The 19,149-nt window shown below is 50.5% G+C and overlaps 3 protein-coding genes across 3 annotated transcripts; 2 read left to right on the top strand and 1 right to left on the bottom strand.

The window, feature by feature from the left end:
- Positions 1-809: 809 nt before the first annotated feature.
- Positions 810-10,116, top strand: ARL10 (ADP ribosylation factor like GTPase 10). The gene is made up of 4 exons (XM_040240508.1): positions 810-1,090; positions 1,728-1,929; positions 5,006-5,181; positions 6,799-10,116. Exons 1-4 carry the CDS (start codon positions 908-910, stop codon positions 6,970-6,972), a joined length of 735 nt encoding a protein of 244 aa, XP_040096442.1. The 5' UTR covers positions 810-907; the 3' UTR covers positions 6,973-10,116.
- Positions 10,117-11,904: 1,788 nt separating this feature from the next.
- On the bottom strand, positions 11,905-16,752 carry NOP16 (NOP16 nucleolar protein). The gene is made up of 5 exons (XM_040240511.1): positions 16,506-16,752; positions 16,306-16,414; positions 15,131-15,200; positions 13,149-13,255; positions 11,905-12,351 (listed from the first exon to the last, which is right to left on the bottom strand). The coding sequence occupies exons 1-5, from the start codon at positions 16,610-16,612 to the stop codon at positions 12,208-12,210; spliced, it is 537 nt and encodes a 178-aa protein (XP_040096445.1). The 5' UTR covers positions 16,613-16,752; the 3' UTR covers positions 11,905-12,207.
- An 82-nt stretch (positions 16,753-16,834) lies between these two features.
- On the top strand, positions 16,835-17,838 carry HIGD2A (HIG1 hypoxia inducible domain family member 2A). Its single transcript, XM_040240512.1, has 2 exons — positions 16,835-17,043; positions 17,414-17,838. Exons 1-2 carry the CDS (start codon positions 16,890-16,892, stop codon positions 17,578-17,580), a joined length of 321 nt encoding a protein of 106 aa, XP_040096446.1. The 5' UTR covers positions 16,835-16,889; the 3' UTR covers positions 17,581-17,838.
- Positions 17,839-19,149: the final 1,311 nt, after the last annotated feature.

Below are 19,149 nucleotides of genomic sequence, written 5' to 3'. Positions count from 1 at the left end.
AGAAAATGCACATTATCCAGAAGTGGGTCTGAAATGGAAAGCAGAGGCAGAGGAAACAGGAGAGATCTGAGCATACCTGTGGGTGACTAGAAAAAAGCCCAGAATCCACCCTGGTCTATAAAATGGCTTGAAGCGATTTACAATAAAAATAAACCCATTCACCCCAGAGTTTCTCATGGGGTTCCTCCTCTTGAGTACCCCAGGCCCGTTTCTCCTGCTTTTCCTCCTTGTGCTACACCGTGGAAACTTTGGCAGTCACTGGGGGTCACGGGACAAAGTGGTCAGGTCTAAACACTGATTCCCTGCCCCGGCTGGCTTCATCAGGACACTTCACCAAGAGACTCCAAGAGAGCAGAACCCCTGGAAGCCAGGCAGCAGCCAACAGAAGGTAGACAGTACTAAGAGTCAGGGACCTGGGTTCCAACCCGGCCTCTGCCACTCCATAACCTGCCATTCCATTGCGATTCCTCTCGGAGATCATGAGGGATGCCCAGGAAGCATACTACCTGGGGTTGAATGCAGGCTGCACCCACACACGAAGGTGCGACTAGGGCCTGTTTTCCCTAACAAGGGACACTGTTTTAAGGGGTAACCTAAAACGTCTTGAGCTAATCCCCTAACAGCAAGTGCTCGGTAGATGCCAATGTAAGCACGTCCTGTCCTGGCCAGGCACAGCCTCTCGCTCCACACCGCACCTAGCGGAGTGGGCGGGAGGACCCAGCTCTCCAGGCCGCGCCCCCAGCTCCCGCCGCCTGTCGCGACAGCAGCGGTGCATTGTGGGGCTTGTAGTGCGGGGCTGGGTTGGTTGGGTGGGTGGGCGCGGCAGAGGCAGTCGCTTGGGGGCCATCTTCGGCAGGCCGGCTGGCTCGGCCGGTGCAACCCGCACTCGCGCTCCTCGCCCGCCGCGATGGCGCCGCGGCCGCTGAGCCCCTTGGTGCTGGCGCTGGGTGGCGCGGCGGCCGTGCTCGGTTCGGTGCTCTTCATCCTCTGGAAGACCTATTTCGGCAGCGGACGGGAGCGCCGCTGGGACGGAGGCGAGGCCTGGTGGGGCGCTGAGCCTACCGGCCTTCCACAGTGGGACGAGTGGGACGTGAGTGCCCGAGGAGGGTCTGTCTGCGCCTCTGCGCGTGCAGCCGAGGGGGTGTGACCGCCGCCCGGCGAGTTGGGAGCTTGGCGCCGCAGGCGTCGCGCTGGTGGGCGCGTGGCGGGCGACTGGGAGTCCCGGAACCCTGGAACCGCTGGGCGTTTGGGGGCGTGTGCTGTGCTGCGCCTCTGTAGGCCCCGGCTTACTCGCCAGGGCTGGGGCGCGAGCGCGCGGTCGGGGAGCGCTGTCCCGCCAGCGCCGGTGCAGCCGGTGCCTGGCTGGCGCCTGCGCTGTGCGTCCGGCGCGGTTTGCCCTCCGCCCCCTCCCGCCGGCCGGCCGCTGTTTCGCTTGTTGCCGGGATGCGGCCCTTCCTACCTGCTTGGAGTGAGGAGGGATTGTCAGTCTAGGGAGGCTGAGGCTCCGCGAAGGGGAGGAATTTGCATGAGGTAACCCAGTGAAAGCTAGAAGAACGGCTTTGGGGAATTCAGGACTCTATTGGCGGCGCTCGTCCCTGTTGCACCAGGGCGGCCTAGCAGACCCTTGATGGCGGGAGGTCGGGGATGTGCGCTTTGGGCTTTCGGTCTTCCCCGGGGGAAGGGTGAGGCCGGAGGGTGCCGATCGCAGCCTGACCCGTGCTCCGCAGCCCGAGGACGAGGAGGACGTGGAGCCAGCGCTGGAGGAGCTGGAGCAGCGCGAGGTGTTGGTGCTGGGGCTGGACGGCTCCGGGAAAAGCACATTCCTGCGCGTGCTGGCGGGAAAGCCACCGCTGGAAGGCCACATCCCCACCTGGGGCTTCAACTCCGTGCGACTGCCCACCAGGGACTTCGAGGTGGACCTGCTGGAGAGTGAGCGGACCCCCCCTCCCCTCACGCCCGTCTCCCCCATCATCTCAGCTGGACCCAAATTGGGGCTTGTTATCTAAGCAGGACACGCTCCTGTAGAAAATCCTTCCCATGTGTCCCTGGGGTACAGGATGGAGTCCAACACTGCTCTCTTCTCTGGTTCGGTCGCCCCCTGTCCCTCACCCTTACTGCAGCCCACGTGCCTAACCCTGATAGACTCACAGCTAAAGTTTCCTGTATGCCAAGCACTTGACAGCCAGCACTTTATAAAACGCTCCCAACAACTCCATAAAACTGGAAAGAGTTATTACCTTCATTATATATGTCTTGCGTGAGGCCCAGAAAGTTAAATAGTTTATCCAAGCTCAGGCAGCTTGCCAGTCTGTTAATGCTGTCTAGCTCTGGGCTCTTGATGTCAAGCACCCTGTACATTACTTGTTTCTGAAATGAGTGAGTGATAGTCGCTCAGTCGTGTCCAACTCTTTAGGACCCCATGGACTGTGTAGCCTGTCAGCCTTCTCAATCCATGGAATCCTCCAGGGTTTTTGAAGGGTGCTTGCCGTTTTCTTTCTTACCATCTTTGCTTTGCATGCACTGTTCTCCCAGTCTGGAAAGCCCTTCTTCCCTTTATGAACTAATGTTCATCCTTCAGGGTTTAGGATAAACTATTTATCTTGGATAAACTATTTACTTTCTGGGCCTCACTGCCTCACGCAAGACATATATAATGAAGGTAATAACTTGTTCCAGTTTTATGGAGTTGTTGGGAGGGTGATATCCTATGAAGCCTTATCTGACCCCCCAGGCTAGCTTAAGAGTTCTTCCTCTGGGGTCCCCTTCTGCTACAGTGTTTGCAACATACCTCTCTGTGTCCCTGACTGGGCATCTAGGGCACAGATAAATCTGATCCAGCTCTGGCCCCTAGGCCCCAGCCCCAATCAGGTACCTGGAAGAGCTTGTTAAGGGAGTGATCAAAGGAGGATCTGAGTAGCCTCCTGCCCTCAGTGTTAGGCTTCTTGGGATCTCAGGAGAAGCTAGGAGAGAGGATATTGAGAGGGCAGCAGTACTTTACCGCCTGTGTCCAGTCACAGACTCAGTGGAAAGGGACAGGTGGATTTCTGCCAGCCATAGGCCTCAGACCATAAAGACTCAGTGGGTTTAGTTAAGTGCCAAAGTGATGGGATCAGACTCAAGGCCTGGCCGTTGGCCTGAATGGGCCCAGTTCCTCTGGTCTCAGGGCTCAGGGCCTTGCCTGCTAGCCTGCCCTGGCTACATCTTTCCTCCCTGACGGTAGCAAACATTGATGTTTACCTGAGTTCAGTCCTTTCAGCATGCTTTCTGTGTCTCCATCTCTTGTGCCCAGGACACAGAAAATTCAGATGGGGGTTCTGCAGTTGAGGCCCACTCTGTCTGGCAGATACAGTATCCCGGCTCAATAAGCTCACTCAACCTGGATTCAAACCCAGATCTCCCATTCAAGTCCAGGTCCTTTCCCCTGCCACAACACTCAGTTTGCTGTGGTTACTTACAGTGCTTGGCCTGGAGCCCAGCTGAGAATGAGCCCCTTGTGGATCTTGACTTTTCCCTACCTCCTTTATCCATTTTATTAACCAGTTCTGTCAGCTTTATCCTTCAGTAGCATCTGCATCTGTCTGTTTCTCCCCACCTCCATCGTTGCCTGCTTGTCCCAACCCACGGTCACCTATCAGTACTACAACAGTCTCCTTGCTGGTCTTCCTGATTCCGCTTCTGTCCTCAATGTTGACCAGCAGCATCTTTCAGAAATCCATATCACTTCATGTCATTCTTGCTTAAAATGCTTATGGGGGTCCCCACAGCCTCACTGTGGCCTTATAGGCCCCGTGTGGCCTAGCCCTGGCCAGCCCTGCTGGTCGTGTCTCCTTCTCCCCCAGGCAGCGCCTCAGCCCCCCTGAATGCCTTCTGTTTCTTGAACACATGGCTCTTGCCCTGCCCGGTGCCTATAACGCTCTTCTCTGCCTCTTCTCATGACCATCTCCTTGTCATCATCCCAGATTCAGCTCACGTGCCACCACCTTAGGCCACCTTCTCAGACCACCCAATCCAAAGCCACCAGCAGACACTACCCCCACCCCGCCCCGCCACTTTCACTTTTTCTGTTTTATTTCCTTCCTTTGTGGAATGTGTTTTTGTGTTACTGCTATGTTGGTCCTGGTTACAGAGGGAGCTCCTTGAGAGCAGGGCCCCCCTGCCTGCCTTGCTGACCTCTGTGTCCCCAGCACCCAGATCAGTGCTTGGCACCTAGTAAGTACTCAGTATATACTTGTTGAGTGCCTGCTATGTGCCAGGCATTGTGCTGAGGGCTTTGGGGGGATCCAGAGATACATAGCTCTAACTCTCAAAGAGCTGAGAGTCCCCAAGTGTCAGAAGTCTAATCAGAAACACTAGGATGCGGGGGTGACCATTGAGGACTTTGCAGAGGGACACAGAGGAACAGGAATGCAACCCGGGTTGGGGGAGGTGCTACTTGGACAGCCACACGGTGGCAGGATTGAGTATGGCCTTTCCAAGGAAAGAAAATGGGGCAACCAGGCTGAACGAGAAAAACTGGCTCGAGAATGAATGGCTGTTCTCAGGCAGCACAGGGGTTCCTGGCTGCTGACCACAGCCACTGACCTGGGAGGAAGCTAGGGATTGGGAGGAGGCAGGACAGCCCAGGAGAAAGAATCAGAGTACTATGTATGAGGACATGTTATACCCCAGTCCTGTGAAAGGTACATTGCATACAGAACTTTGGGGTTTTGCTACAACCTGTTAGGTAAATTCAGTGAGGAGGAGACTGATGCTCAGAGGTGTCGACCTGCTCAGGGAGATGTAGCTGTCAGAGCTAGAGCTGCACTCAGGTCCAGTTGGCTCAGAAACCCGTGGACTTTCCCTTGCTAGAGCTGCACCCAGGTCCGATTGGCTCAGGAGCCCGTGGACTTTCCCTTGCTCCGTTGGCCAATGGAGCCGTGGGAGGCTGGAAGTGATGTGGGGGTGGGCTGTAAGTAGAGAGTCCGGGCCCAGGGAGGCTCTGAGCTGGCCCCTGGCCTCTCCTCAGTCGGCGGCAGCCAGAATCTGCGCTTCTACTGGAAGGAGTTTGTGAATGAAGTGGACGTGCTGGTGTTCATGGTGGACTCGGCTGACCGGCTGCGGCTGCCGTGGGCCCGACAGGAGCTGCACAAGCTGCTGGAAAAGGACCCTGACCTGCCTGTTGTGGTGGTGGCCAACAAGCAGGTGAGGGCAATGGGAGGCTGGCCCGGGTCAGCGGGGCTTGATCCACAGTGCCTGGAGCAGGGAGCACCGGAGAGGGATTCAGGCCCAGACCCCTGGCCTGCAACACACAGCTGATACTGTCACCCCTCTGCTGCCTGTGCTGTGTCCTTCCTCATCCTCTCTGCCTCCCTGTCATTTGTCATCCTGGAAGAATGAGAAAAATAATTTCTCTGTGTCCACTGTGTGTGAGGTATGGTTTCGAATAATATTTCGTATGATGTTTCTGTTCCCTCTGTAAGATATGCGATACTGTTTCCATTTTACATACAGGGAATCTGAAGCTCAGAGAGATTTTGTACACCTTGAAAATAGTAAATTGGGAGGTTGTACTCCAGTTACACCTTTTCCACTCTGCTATGTCCTTAATGATTTCTGACTCTAGATCAGAGAGCTATAGCTGGGAAGTGGTAAGAAGTTAACAAGTTAAATAATAACTAACATTTCCTGTGTGCTCACAGCATGCTAAGCACACTATAATCACGACCTCACTATAGGCCCTGACGTTAGCCCAAAGTTACAGCTGCTATGTGGCAAAGCCAGGTCGTGAGCTCAGATCCTTCTCAAATTTCCGGCTCTTCACTCTGTGCTATATACGTCTCCTGGCCCAGTAACTCTTGGCATCACATACTTACGGTGCCATTCTCTGCCGCAGTACAGAGTCCTCTTGTGTTTCAGGTGGCGTGGGCCCATGGCCCTGAGAGCTGTGGGACCTGTTTCCAGTCTGGTTGGAGACATGCTGTCTGTCTTAGACCTCAGGTTTCCCCTGCCTATCAAGAAATACCTGGCACGGTTATAAACAGGGTTACCTTATGTTCTGGTCTGCCTGGGACAGGCCCCAGCTATGCCTGTTGCTCTGATATAACTATACTAGTTCCCACTTTGAGTCTCAGAAGTAACCCAGTTTGGACAATGAATCATGTCATCATCTTATATAAACTATGATTTATAGTGATTTTGAACTTTACAGGAGACAACACCTAAGGTCCCATCATTCTATGAACTGCTTCAAGAAGAAACCTTTTAATCTTGGGGCCAGGCTTGAAATTAAATGTACCATCACCAGCCATGTTGAGTAGTGGCCTCTGTTTTCCTCAGCTGGTGTCTAGGGGAGGTGAGGCCTTTGTCTGAAAGTGACTTTACCATAAGATCTCTGCACCATTGAATTTAGGAAACCGAGCTAAGATTTCTGTAAAGGTCATAAACTTGGTCATCAAACCAATCTGGGTTTGAAACCTGGCTCTGCCATGTATCACTTTCCTTTGCTAAATGATACCACCTCCCTGAGCTGATTTCCCCATCAGTTTAGTATGGACAGTGAGTTAAATGAGGTAAGTACCTATCATAATGCCTGACTTATTGGACATGCTGTTTCTTAGCACAGTGGCTGTGGGTGAGAATGAGGGGGTGGAAAGAAGTTGATACCAAAGAAAGTCAGAGAGTTTAGACCAACTGGCCAAGAGAGAACTTAGGCCCCAGTGTTTGCTTCAGGGAGCTGATGAACAGTTTATTTCATAGATGACAAGGGTGGGTTGTTGGGACACACTCTCCATCCAGCCTGACGTCCCTGTTTCATCCCAGGACCTGAATGAAGCCATGAGTATGGTGGAGCTGCAACAGGAGCTGGGCCTGCAGGCTGTCGATAGCCAGCGGGAAGTTTTCCTCTTGGCAGCCAGCGTCGCCCCTGCAGGAACCAGCTTTGAAAATCCTGGCACCGTGCACATCTGGAAACTGCTCCTGGAGCTTCTCTCCTAGGCTGGCACCCACCCGCTCACCAGCCAGCCCTGGAGACTTCAGTTCCGCTCCCACTGCTTCTTCATCTCCAGCCTGGGCCTGGGGCACAGGCTACATAGTGTCACTTCCCTTCTTCCCTCCTCACCCTCAAGAGTAGGGCCTGGGTGAGGTCAGGAACCACACAGAACCCCTCCTGGTGAGCTAGCCATGAGGCTGAAGCAGGGAGGCGGTTGAGGCCAAGGGTGGGAGAGGACAGTGTCTTGCTCATTCTGAGCAACAAGTGGTGATCCCGCTTTCACCAGGGAAGGCAGCCTCATCCTCTGACCTGTACAGCGAGCTGCCCAGCAGGCTCAGTTCTCCCCGCCCTGCTGGTTCCAGGGGGTGAGGACTGGTGTAGATGTCCGAAGTTCTCCCTAACCCTAGACTGATCCCTCCTGGTGATTTTGCACCCTCTCGTGTGGGCAGGTTCTGGGCTGTAAGCCATGAACTCAGACTCCCTGTCCTGCCTTATCCTCCAACCCCAGCTGGCTCGTGGCCTTGTGCAATCCCTGCCTCTCTGGGCCATCCCTTTTAAAGAGAGGTGATTTAGGTGGTGGCTTTCTAACCAAGCCATGAAGACAGGAAGCTTGAGGAGGAATCAAGAGATCCTGGCAAGGAGCTTCCTGAAACCCCCGTTTTCCCAAGGTTGAGGTCCAGCCCGCTAACCTCTTAAATAGAGTAAGTGGTCTTCACCCCCTGATCAGAGAAACTGAAACCCACACCCACCCCAATCTGGAGTCAGAAGCTGCTACTCTTACACTTAACTGTGCCAATGCCCATGTTTACATAAGTCTGGGGAAGGAAGGAGCCTGCCTGTGTTCCTGGGAAGACTTGTCAGGGGCCTCCAGACTGCATTTAATTATTTATTTATTTATAAAAGGAACAGGCCCAAGTTTTAGGCTCTGTTTCTAGGTGCTGTTATCTAAACCCCAAATGACTGTCATGGAAAATTTGGATCTTTGAGGAAAATAGCTGGAATCATGGATGACAGTGTGGTAAGCTACATGAGTCAATGGAGACAGCTCTTCCTCCCCCGACCCTTTGTGGCTGTACTTGATGTCATAGAATTTCACGATGACCCATATGAACTTGAACTCCAACACTTGGCCTAATACGTCAAAGGGACACAAACTGTAGAGGTAACAAATGACGCTGGGAGAAGCAATTTCATCATAGTTACTCTTAGAAAGAAATAAGAATTACAGACCAATGGGTAGCCTTGAGTATATCTCACAGCCTTCCTGGACCTGCTGATTGTGCAGCTGAGGCAAAGCTGGACAGAATAGCTGGTGTCTTCTCCAGTACACATTCCATGATTCTCCTGTTTCCAGTGATCAGCCAGTTTAAAGACTGTCTCTGTACTGACTCTTCAGTGCAGGCAGAAGGAACCATTTGTCTGTCAAGAGGCCACTGAACAGTCAGCAGCCACAAATGGGCCTTTTTTTTGAGGAGGTAACCGACTCAGTTTGCTTTTTAATTGAGAATAGAGATTATGTGCCTTTGTTTCATTTGACATTTACTCGGTGTGCTACGGTTTGATGCTGTGGCGGGTGCAAGAAGAGTGGGCCAGGAAGGTGGCTCAGAATAGAATCACTTTTCTTTGAAATTCCGATTAACTTTCTGTCTTAAGTGATTTGACTGATTTTATTTTAAATATTTTGGGAATGACTTGGGTTTTAGAATAGCCTTTAAAACCCTGCTGACACTTCATTTTGCTGCCAGAAAGTAAGGAGACTTTACTTCTCTGTTCTGTGAACCTCACCTTGTCCTCCAGTGTTAATACTTGACAGTTACCTTTGGAGCCAACATTTTGGAAGTCCCCACTGTCAGGAGGTGAACTTGAATAGAGTTACGTACTTGAGTAGGTTTCAAAGACCAGTCTCAAGAGTCAACAGGTCCCAGGGGCACACAAGAAGACACCACTGAGGAGTACTGCAGATCCAGGGCGGTGGCCCTCAGTAGCTGTACAGGCCGCGTGGACGGCCTGTCAGCCTGTGGGCGTGTCTGTGGCTGAGAACAGCACTCTTCTGGTGGCCCGTCCTCCAGGCGGCTGCCAGACAGTGCTTGTGTTCGGTTCCTACCAGGACCAGGCTGGGCACAGTCGGGGAAGGGCCTTTCCTAAGAACGCTGGATGCTTTGTGCTCTTATGTAGTTGTTCCTGAATGTGACTTTGGCTCAAGAGCCTAGATGGCTGCTTTGGGGAACCTGTTCATCTCAAGTGCAGCTCCTGACTAACCGGGATGACACCGTGGTCCCCCCTCTGCCCCACCGAGCTTGGGACTAGCGAATGGACGGCTGGGCAGCTCTCGCACTCTCATGAAGACCATGCAGTGCCCGCTTCATGCTTGGGAAGGCAGCTCATGCATCTGCGTGCCAGTTGAACCTATGAATCACACACCCTGACACTGGGGGCTTCTGCTCTTGAGGTTGTTTTAATGAAATCATGGCTTCTGACCTGCTGCTGTCCTTCTAAAGAGAGGTCAGCCCGGTCCAGAGTCTGGACACGTGGATGGTCTAGGCAAGAGGGCTCTTGAGGCTGCTGGGACCACTACCTTGGACCGGCTGCCTATCCCAAGAAGCCTCTTCTGGCACCTCCTGGTGCTCAGAACCATCCGTTGTAAGCTTGTGCCAACACAGTGGTACCCAGCTGTGAGGACTGGAGAGGAGGTGAAGTTGGTCCTTCCGGACCCTCGTCAGAAGTGCTGGTGAAAAATTTCACAGCTTTAGCATGTCTGAATGAGACCCCCGATTCTCCAGAAAAATGTTTCCACTTGCCTTTGGAAAATATTTTGTTCTTAGGCTAGTTTACTAGCAACTGCCAGCATCTCCTCGTCCTCACAGCTGCCCCAGAACTCAGACCTGCATAGTCAGCAGTCTGCCTCTCACCCCTGCCGTCTGCTGTCACCTTCTCCAAGTCTTCTCTAGTAACTATTTAAAGGGAAACCTCCAGCTTTCCCTGCTGCCTCCTGGAGATGGGCCCATAAAGGGACAAGGGGAAGATTGCCATCAAAGATTGAAGTAAAGGAGCCTTGCTGTCCCAGCCCATGCCCTGTGAACCCAGGCCCACAAATTTCATAAAATGGAGTGTTGGTGGCTGTGTACAATAAATGCCAAAAATTCAGTGGTGGTTTCATATAAATTCTGATTTTGAGTAACAAAGGTGCTTAGTGCTTAGTCCCAGGGAGGGACAGCTATGGAGGGTGGTCCCAGAACATCCCACAGAAAATCCCAGTCCCTTCAGTCCACGCTGGGGTGGGTGGGTACATCAGCTTTGGCCTAACAGTACTTTTGGGGAGATACCCAAACCCTTCCTTGTAGGAGTTCTAGCTGATGGGGCCAGAGCTAGGCATGAAAATGGAATTGAGAACTTTAATTGTAGCAATGCTGTTTTTTAATTGAATAATTGCTTTACAGAATTGGAGAACAGCTTTGACTGCCTACACACCAGAGGTCAGAATGAAGGTGGCACCATTCCACAAGTGTCCCCCCAACACCTGCCCTTGGGCTGGCCTCTGTGGTTCCCTCACAAGGTCGCTGCATTCAAGTCCAGTCTGGTAGGGGATGTCCAACCAGACTAAAAGACAGTTACTGGCATTGGCTACAGAATGGGGCTGGGGGCAGAGGAAGGTGGTATGGAAGGCATCCCCAAAGCCCTATGGTATGGCAGCTGAACTGGGTGAAGAAACAAGGTTAAAGGGCCTGGCCCAGTCACAGGCCTGATTTCAGAATGCTCTGAAGGACTGCATTCCTAAAGCCTTCACTCACTGGAGTCTGGCAAGCCAAGTCCAAAAGGCAAGTTTCTGTCCAGTTTCCAGCCCATCTCAACGGTGTCCAGCCTGCCTCAACAGTGTGTGATGGTAGGCTGCTTTCAGTGGCCAAAGAGAAGGCCAGCAAGCGAAAGTCTAGGCTTAGTCATTGGACAGACTAACTTCAAACCCCATGTTAATGCCTCTTAAACCTGTTTCCTTACTTGCAAAAAGATAAAACCACACAACTGTGTGGGTTTTATGTGAAATGTTCTATGTAAAAACACTTAAGTCCTTTTCTGGAGCAGTGAGGGGAGACAAATTTTATGTGATTTAAGGAGAAACCTCAGGAACAGGGTTTTTATATTATGATACCTGACGATAATGAATCAAGAGAAGAAAATGCCCAGCACCCACCTCACTGTGACTATAATCCTGCTACATAGCAATCATGCCATGAAATTACACAGGCCAGGCCCGAAGGAATGCCATGCAGTGTGTAGCCCAGGACTTGGTACACAACAGAGTTGCATTCAGCAGTCCAACAGACATCTTAGAAAGCAGCTTTGGGGACCTCAGACTCAAAAGACAAGCAGCAAAGGCAGGTCAGTTGAAGGCAGCTGTACCGCATCTTATCTGCTGGCACTCGAGCCACAACTGGCTTCAGACCAGGGCCACAGAAAACCAGTTCACCAGGCCCCCAGCCTGGGGTGGGGCCAGCACTGGAGGCCCCTCCCAAGCAGCCCAGGCTTCCGTAGAAGTATTAGTCGGCTCAGATGGTAAAGAATCTGCCTGTAGTGCAGAAGACCCAGGGTCTATCCCTGGGTCAGGAAGATACCTGGAGAAGGGAATGACTGCCCACTCCAGTATTTCATCTAGAGAATCCCATAGACAGAGGAGCCTAGCAGACTACAGTCCACGGGTCACAAAGAGTCAGACATGACTAAGTGACTGACTCACTTTTTTGTAGAAGTGATAGTGGAACTGCTATTCAGGAAACCAAGGTAGAGAGCAGTAGAACCAGAACGGGAGAAAAGGGAGGGCAGCTGTGCCTAGGAGGGTACATGAATGTGCAAAGGACTGAATGGCCTCTTTACTTTGGTTGAGGAGGTTACTGAAGGGGGCAGCCCCAGGGCTTGGCTGGGAGGGCAAATACCAAACTCTCAGAGAAGTAAAAATAACTATTTTATTGAACACAGACTATATTCAAACAAACCGCCCACTCAGAAAACAGTAGGTTCTGGCTTTTCCCAGATCCCCAGAAGAATATAAATTGGAGTCTCTGGGAGACAGTATCTTCTCCAAAGTGAAATGTGAGAGATTGTGTGTCTGTGTGTGCACACACGCACACCACACATGCATTGTAACCTTTTGATTCCATGGGGTTTGGCTGGCCTCATCTGTAAATGGACACCCCTCCTTGCTTCTCTGGTCCAAGAGGAAGCCTCAACCTGGGGCAGGCATAAACCAGTCACTCAACCTCCATTTTATTCTTTTGCAAAGACTCAGTGAAGGCTTGCCACTCTGCTGGGTAAAAACGCTTGTAGACGTTGATCTTATTCCGAATCTGTTTTGGAGTATCTTGATAGTAATTCTTCTCGTCCCGGGCCATAGCCTAAGGAAAGAAAAGGGCCACTTGAATGAAGAAGGCTGGACAGGCAAAGCTCAAATCCCTAGCCCTGCGCTGGACAAGGTACTACCCATCCCTGAGATTCAGATTCCTCACATCAAAAGTCATAGTGTATGTGGGAAAACGGGTACAAGTACCCTCAGAGACTAGGCAGGAGCTGAGACCAGCTGAGTAGCTCATTCTTTGTCCATCACCAACTGATCCCACCTGGGCATGGGTCCAGTGTAGCCAGATCTTTCCATTTTTAAGAGAAGCAAAAAAAAAAAAAAAGGACTTTTACTTGAGACCTCCCATAATTAAAATGGGAGTTAACCCCTGAAAAGCAGTTAACTCTTGAACAGCACAGATGTGAACTGCATGGGTCCACTTATAATGGGTGTTTTTCAGGAGGTTTTCAGGACCATGTGCTAATAAACTATAACACTATACGGTCCATGGTTGGTTGAATCTCTAGATTTTGAGGAACTGCAGACTTGGAGGACCAACTGTAAATTACACACAGGTTAACTCTCAAGTTGTTCAAGGGTCACCTGCAGTTCATTAAAAATACCATGTGAGCAAACAATATATATTTATGAGTGGGATACGCACCACAGGCTCCTCAGTCTACCCAATTATAAGCATTCTGTCAAAGGGATCCATTTCCTAGGGTATCTTTCCTCTTTGTTTCCACCAAATCTCAGGAAATAGGCACTAGCCAAGCAGATCAGACCCTAAATGGTCCAGGGTACCTTCTCCCCAAGGGCCCAAGTGGTTCCTCCTGCCAGGCCTGAACCACTTACCTTATAGTTCTCCCCATGGTTCTCCACCATGTAGCGAACATAGTCAATGAGATCTCGTGACAGTGTATTTCCTTTCTTTTCTGGAAGGCTGGCTTCTGCCTCCAGGTCTGGGTTGAGAGAAGCCGAGAGACAGGGAATGAAGCTTTGCTTCCTGCATAAGGTGAGCTGCTCAGTCCCAAGCCACAAGAGTTGCTACACTGGCCAAGTGATGACCTTCCCCTCTTCCTCTCCAAATTCAGTGCTAGAACCTTCCTCATTTGCCCCTCAGGTCCCAGGCTCTGCCTATGGCACAAGCATCCATCAGCATGGCAATAAGTCACCTCTCTTTGGGTCTCAGATGGGTGAAAGGAAGGTACCAAACTAAAAATCTCTACTTAGTGCCAGGTACCAGGGACAGAGATGAAGATACACTGCTTGTCCACAATGCAGGGCTCCATTCCAGCTCTAAAATTCTTTGAGAACCTCTTAAAAGTGTTAATATGTGAAATGAAAAGGTGTGAATAAATGAGAACTCGAGCTGTAGGAACTAGGGCCCAAGGCACCTCACTGTTCCACGTGAGGGAAAAAACCAAACTCTGGAGTCACTATGGCCTCACTCCTAAAATAACTGGGCCTCTCTGATGGCTCAGCGATAAAGAATCTGCCTGCAATGCAGGAGATGCAGGTTCAATCCCTGGATGGGAAAGATCCCCTGGAGAAGGAAATGGCAACCCACTCCAGTATTATTGCCTGGGAAGACCTATCCATAGAGGACCTGGAGAGCTACAGTCCAAGGGGTCAGAAGAGTTGGACACGGCTTAGCGACTGAATACACACACACACCACTACTGAGCTATGATGGTAAATTTTGAGGGTTTTTATTTTTTGCCAAAATTAATTTTTTTTAATGGTAAATTTTGTGGGATTTTTTTAACCATAATTTTAAAAATTTTAATTAAAGAATTAAAAGTAAAACTTAAGATTAGCTTTCACTACACTAAGTACACATGATTTTGTCTATACAATCCTGTGCAGTAACTCTTACAAGAATCACTAAAATAGACTACAGACAGGAATTCATGGAATTCTATATCAAATGTCTGGTCAGAGGGCTTTCCTGGTGGCTCAGAGGTAAAGAATTGGCCTGCCAAGGTAGGAGACACGCATTCTGGGAAGATCTCACATGCAGTGGAGCACGAAGCCTGTGGACACAACTACTGAGCCTGTGCTCTAGAGCCCAGAAGCCAAAATTACTGAGCCCACATGCTGCAACTACTGAAGACTGTGCACTTAGAGCCTGCACTCCACAAGAGAAGCCACCACAACAGAAGCCTGCGCACGCTTGCCATAACTAGAGAAAAGCCTGAGCAGCAATGAAGGCACAGCCAAAAATAAATAAATAAAATTTTTTAAATGTCTGGTCATTCAAATCTTTAAACTTTGCAGCCTTTACCCTCTTGTTTTAATATTCAGTTTCTATAGCCTTAAAATACATAAAGATGATTTATCATTGGAAAGATTCAGTTCAGTCACTCAGTCGTGTCTGGCTCTTTGAGACCCCATGGACTACAGCACACCAGGCTTCCTTGTCCATCAGCAATTCCTGGAACCTACTCAAACTCATGTCCATCGAATCAGTGATGCTATCCAACTATCTCATCCTCATTGCAAAAATTATATGGTGGAATCTCCAAAAAAAATCTCTTCATCCTTAAACTCATGAGAAGCTGAATTCATGCCTGAGACTTAATGTTTTCTCCTTTATCCTCTCAGGCACTGGTTACGTTCTCCCTGAACATCTCTGGCCTCCCTTCACACACTGGAACTTAGTAGACTGAAAATGTCTTGGCCAAGACACAGTTCTAACTGTGCCAGCTGAGCCCTGGACTAGCTCACTTCCTCCCTCTGAACTTCAGTTTCTCCATCTGTACAAGGAGAACATCTGAGGGTCCTTTCCAGCCTGTATACAATGCTGACCTAGAGAAATTGTGGCCCACACCCACCATTAAGCACATAAGGCTTCCGCACAAGCTCCTTCGGCCTCTCCTCTACATCCACTTCCATGGCCTTTACCTGCAGAGAACAGAGAGTGTGAGAACAGCAGACAGAGGAAATATCTCGGATGAGGGAAAATCCCAAAGGCTCCTGCCCATCCCAACACAACTGCCTTATTCATAAGGGTCCCTCCACAAGGTCAGGCAAGAATAGATGACCAAAAGAACTAATGCCCTGGATGCTTGTTGGTTCCCAAGATGCTCAAGTAAGCAATTTATCTTTCTGCATCTACCTATAAAATGGGCAGAACATTCCTTGCCTGCCTCACTTCACTGTGTGATTATCAAATGGAGCAATGCACATGAAAGCACTTAAGACTTCAGTGAGGGAGAGAGGTCAGATGCCTTCTCTTACGCAAGGGGCAGGCTGACAGTGCTTGGCTATAGTTTCACATTTATTCAATAAACAGTAGTGCCCTGTTCATCAAGCATAAACAGATAATAAGAAATTTGCCTGAAGGCAATGGGACAAACCCAATCAGCAAGCCCATTCATTAACTACAGACCACTAGTCACATCCTAAGCACTACTGAGTGAGGCTTAGTACTGAATGGAACACAGAGCTCTTGTCCCCAAGCAGATTATGTTGGGGGAAAGAGGCACAAACAATAAACAGATAAATATATCACATGACATGCCATCAAGTATTTACAAGTGCCAATGAATTAAAGTAGAAAAGAAGTTACTGAGCCAAAGGGGGTGCTATTTTTGAAAGTGGTCCCGAAAAAGAACTATTCCGGAGAAACTAGTCCAAGGGAAGCCTCAGACCAAGGACCACTGGATAACTCAGGAAAGGTGTGAGGAACAGTAAGGATTCCAAACTCCTTATTAGGAAAGTTAAGGGCAGGAAAAGATAAATTCTGGAAAACTGAGATGCCAAGGGATCGAAACAGTTTAATTTCAGAAGGAAAAAGTGAGTGCCGAAGGAAAATGGAAGCTCCAACCCAGGTCCAATGTGTGCTAGGGAGGCAGTATGAGGGAGATATTAAAGGTAATCTCAGGCTGGCCAAGTTGGCTGTGGGGAAGTCGCAAACCCAAGAAGGGCGTGAGGGAGGTAACAGACAGGATTAAGCCAGCTAAGGATGGTGTGGCGGCGGAGGGCAAGGCCGGGACCACGTCAGTACCTTTCTCTTAAGAACGGGCACTGCCCTGTTGGGGTCCATAGCCAAACCCATCTCGGCCAGGTTCTGCCGCACCGATTTGGTCTGGTCCCAGGCATGTCGGATGTGTGAGCTACGGGGAAAAAACAGGGTGATCGCGGGACTGTCATCTCGCTACCCGTCCTGGCCGAGGTCTCCTGCCTTCTAAACCCCGGTCTCCTCACCATTCAATCCGCGGCGCTGCCTTCCGTCGAGCATTCCGGTTCAGACGCTTCCGGTTAACATTATAACCGAACTTCTGCCTCCGAGTCTTTCCCTTGGCTTTCGGCATTGCACTGACCACAGCACCGGGTACTAGACTCTGCTTCTCACTCCAACTACCGCGTGTAGCTACTCCTTCCGGGCAGTGGAGCACGTGATTTTGCAGGCTTTCGGGAAATGCAGTCTTCTTCTCAGCGACACCGGCTGGTTACTATAACTCCCAGAATGCCAAGAGCGAACGCGCCTGCGTAAAACGTTCAGCAAAGCCCTTTTCCCTGCCCCCCTTTATGACCTCATCAGGAGGCGGGGCTTAGCGTCAGAATTTTCGCCTACTGCTGTTGCTTAACATGGAGACTCCTGGCCGTGTCACTCCGGAGGCGCCCTTTGAACCATCGCAGCCCCCAGTCATTGAAGGCTTTAGCCCCAGTGTATACAGCACTTCGGAAGGCTTCAAGGAAAAGTTTATTCGCAAGACCCGCGAGAACCCATTGGTACCCATAGGTAAGCAAGTGGGAGCTGTAGGAACTGTAGACCAAGAGGGCAGTGATGTAGAGGGAATGAAATAGGGGAGGATCGGGACCCCAGCGGGGTGACCGGAATGAGAAGGGGCCGGGCGGTGAGGGGGGAACGTGATTGGAGTAGGAGCTGGACTGGACTGGGGGCGCTGGGACGCGGCGGACTCTGACTCCGAGGACCCCTCCCTGCCCCGGCCCTCCTCCTGCCCACCCCTCCCACCTCGGCCCCAACCCACAGCGCCCTCTCCTCAGCTCCTGTTTAAGGATATCTTGACCCTGGAGAGGGAAGACGAAAGAGGGGAGGGGCCCTCTAGAGCCGGACCTGCCACTTTCCACCTGCTTTGTCGCCTCTTCAGGCTGCCTGGGCACTGCGGCCGCCCTTACCTATGGCCTCTACTGCTTCCACCGGGGACAGAGCCAGCGCTCCCAGCTCATGATGCGTACCCGGATCGCTGCCCAGGGCTTCACGATCGTAGCCATCTTGGTGGGTCTGGCTGCATCCACTCTGAAATCTCGACCTTGAGCCGGTGGCCTCACCTTGAAAGCTTCACGGAGATGGTGTATACAGCGTTTCGGAACCACCGGTCCTACCACTGAAATAACTGCCTCATTTCCCCTAACAAGCCCTGTATCAGTGCGGGTGGAAGTGGCCAATTGTGTAAACGACAGATTTTTTTTTTTTCCCCCCGGAATCTCAGGTTCGGTTCATTTTGCGTGTTGCTTACTTCTGTTTGTGCTGCACCTTGGCCACTTCTATCTAATAAACTTTGATTCACTTGTAGTTTAGTGATTTCATTCCCAGTCCCACCGCCATGGTTTTTGGTCTTTGGTTTTAGGAGAAAACAGACTAAAGACTGCAGGGTCTTATCGAGTAGTCTACTGATTCTCAAACTTTCCTGACTAACAGTCACCTCGAGGTATTTATTAAAAGTAGGCAGTCTTGAGAGTCCCTTGGACAGCAGGGAGATCAAGCCAGTCGGTCTTAAAGGAAATCAACCCTGACTGGAAGGACTGATGCTGAAGCTTCAATACTTTGGCCACCTGATGCAAAGAGCCAACTCATTGGTAAAGACCCTGATGCTGGGAAAGATTGAGGGCAGGAGGAGAAGAGGGTGATAGAGGATGAGATGGTTGAATGGCATCACTGATTTGATAGTCAAATTTGTGCAAACTCCAGGAGATAATGAAAGACAGGGACAACCTGGCTTGCTATATTCATGGAATAGCAAAGAGTCTGACATGACTTAGGGACTGCACAAGACAGTCTCTACAGTGATGTTATATGTGGGGCCAGGCTCGGGGGTGGGAACTGATCTTTCCAACAGTTTTCAAACTTTAAGTAGAAAACCTTCCTTCCTATGAGGCCTGCCAGGCTTCTGCCCTCCACTTCTCTTCCTGTCTCCATTACCACCTCCTGAGAACACTCAAGGCTGATCTAGACCATCTCAGCTTGGTTCTTGATGCATCTTACAGAACAGGAAACTGAGGCTTTGCACAGGGTAATCCCAAAGCTTGCCAATGATTTGTGGCAGTACCTAGTGTTTTATGGTTAAGGAGAAAAGGAGGCTGGAGATCTGAGCAAACTCAAGGAGAGAGGCACCTCATGAGTTTCTCATTCATGTAAAGTCTCAAACAGGTGTTCCTGATCTGCAGTCATCCCTAAAGTGTTGACTCAGATTCTGTTTCCTTCCATCCGTGGCTCCATCAGTTTCAACACCAGCTGTATGACTAAGACCAGCAAAGCTTCTTGCCCCCCATCAAGGTGTTTCAGCTGTAAGAGAGATTCTAAGTGTAAAGCAGTACACTGTGGTGACCCTTGGTCTCCACACGGAACAGACATGAAGTGATGAGGGCTATAGCACTTCTAGAGAGGATGGCTACTATTTTTAACTTGTTGCTCTTCCTCCCCCTCCAACCCCCACCAATAAAAAAGGTTAGTTCAAAGTCCTAACCCCAGTATTTCAGAAGGTGATCTTATTTGATAATAGGGTCTTTTCAGAGGTAATCAATTTAAAATGAAGCCAGTAGGGTGGACCCTAATCCAGTATGACTGGTGTGCTTATACAAAAGGGAAGTCTGGACACAAAAGTAG

The sequence above is a fragment of the Oryx dammah genome, unplaced genomic scaffold (genome assembly GCF_014754425.2).
Source record: "Oryx dammah isolate SB20612 unplaced genomic scaffold, SCBI_Odam_1.1 HiC_scaffold_5, whole genome shotgun sequence".
NCBI classification, from domain to species: Eukaryota; Metazoa; Chordata; class Mammalia; order Artiodactyla; family Bovidae; genus Oryx; species Oryx dammah.
The sequence above is the reverse complement of the archived record's forward strand: the minus strand, read 5'-3'. Positions and strand labels throughout refer to the sequence as shown.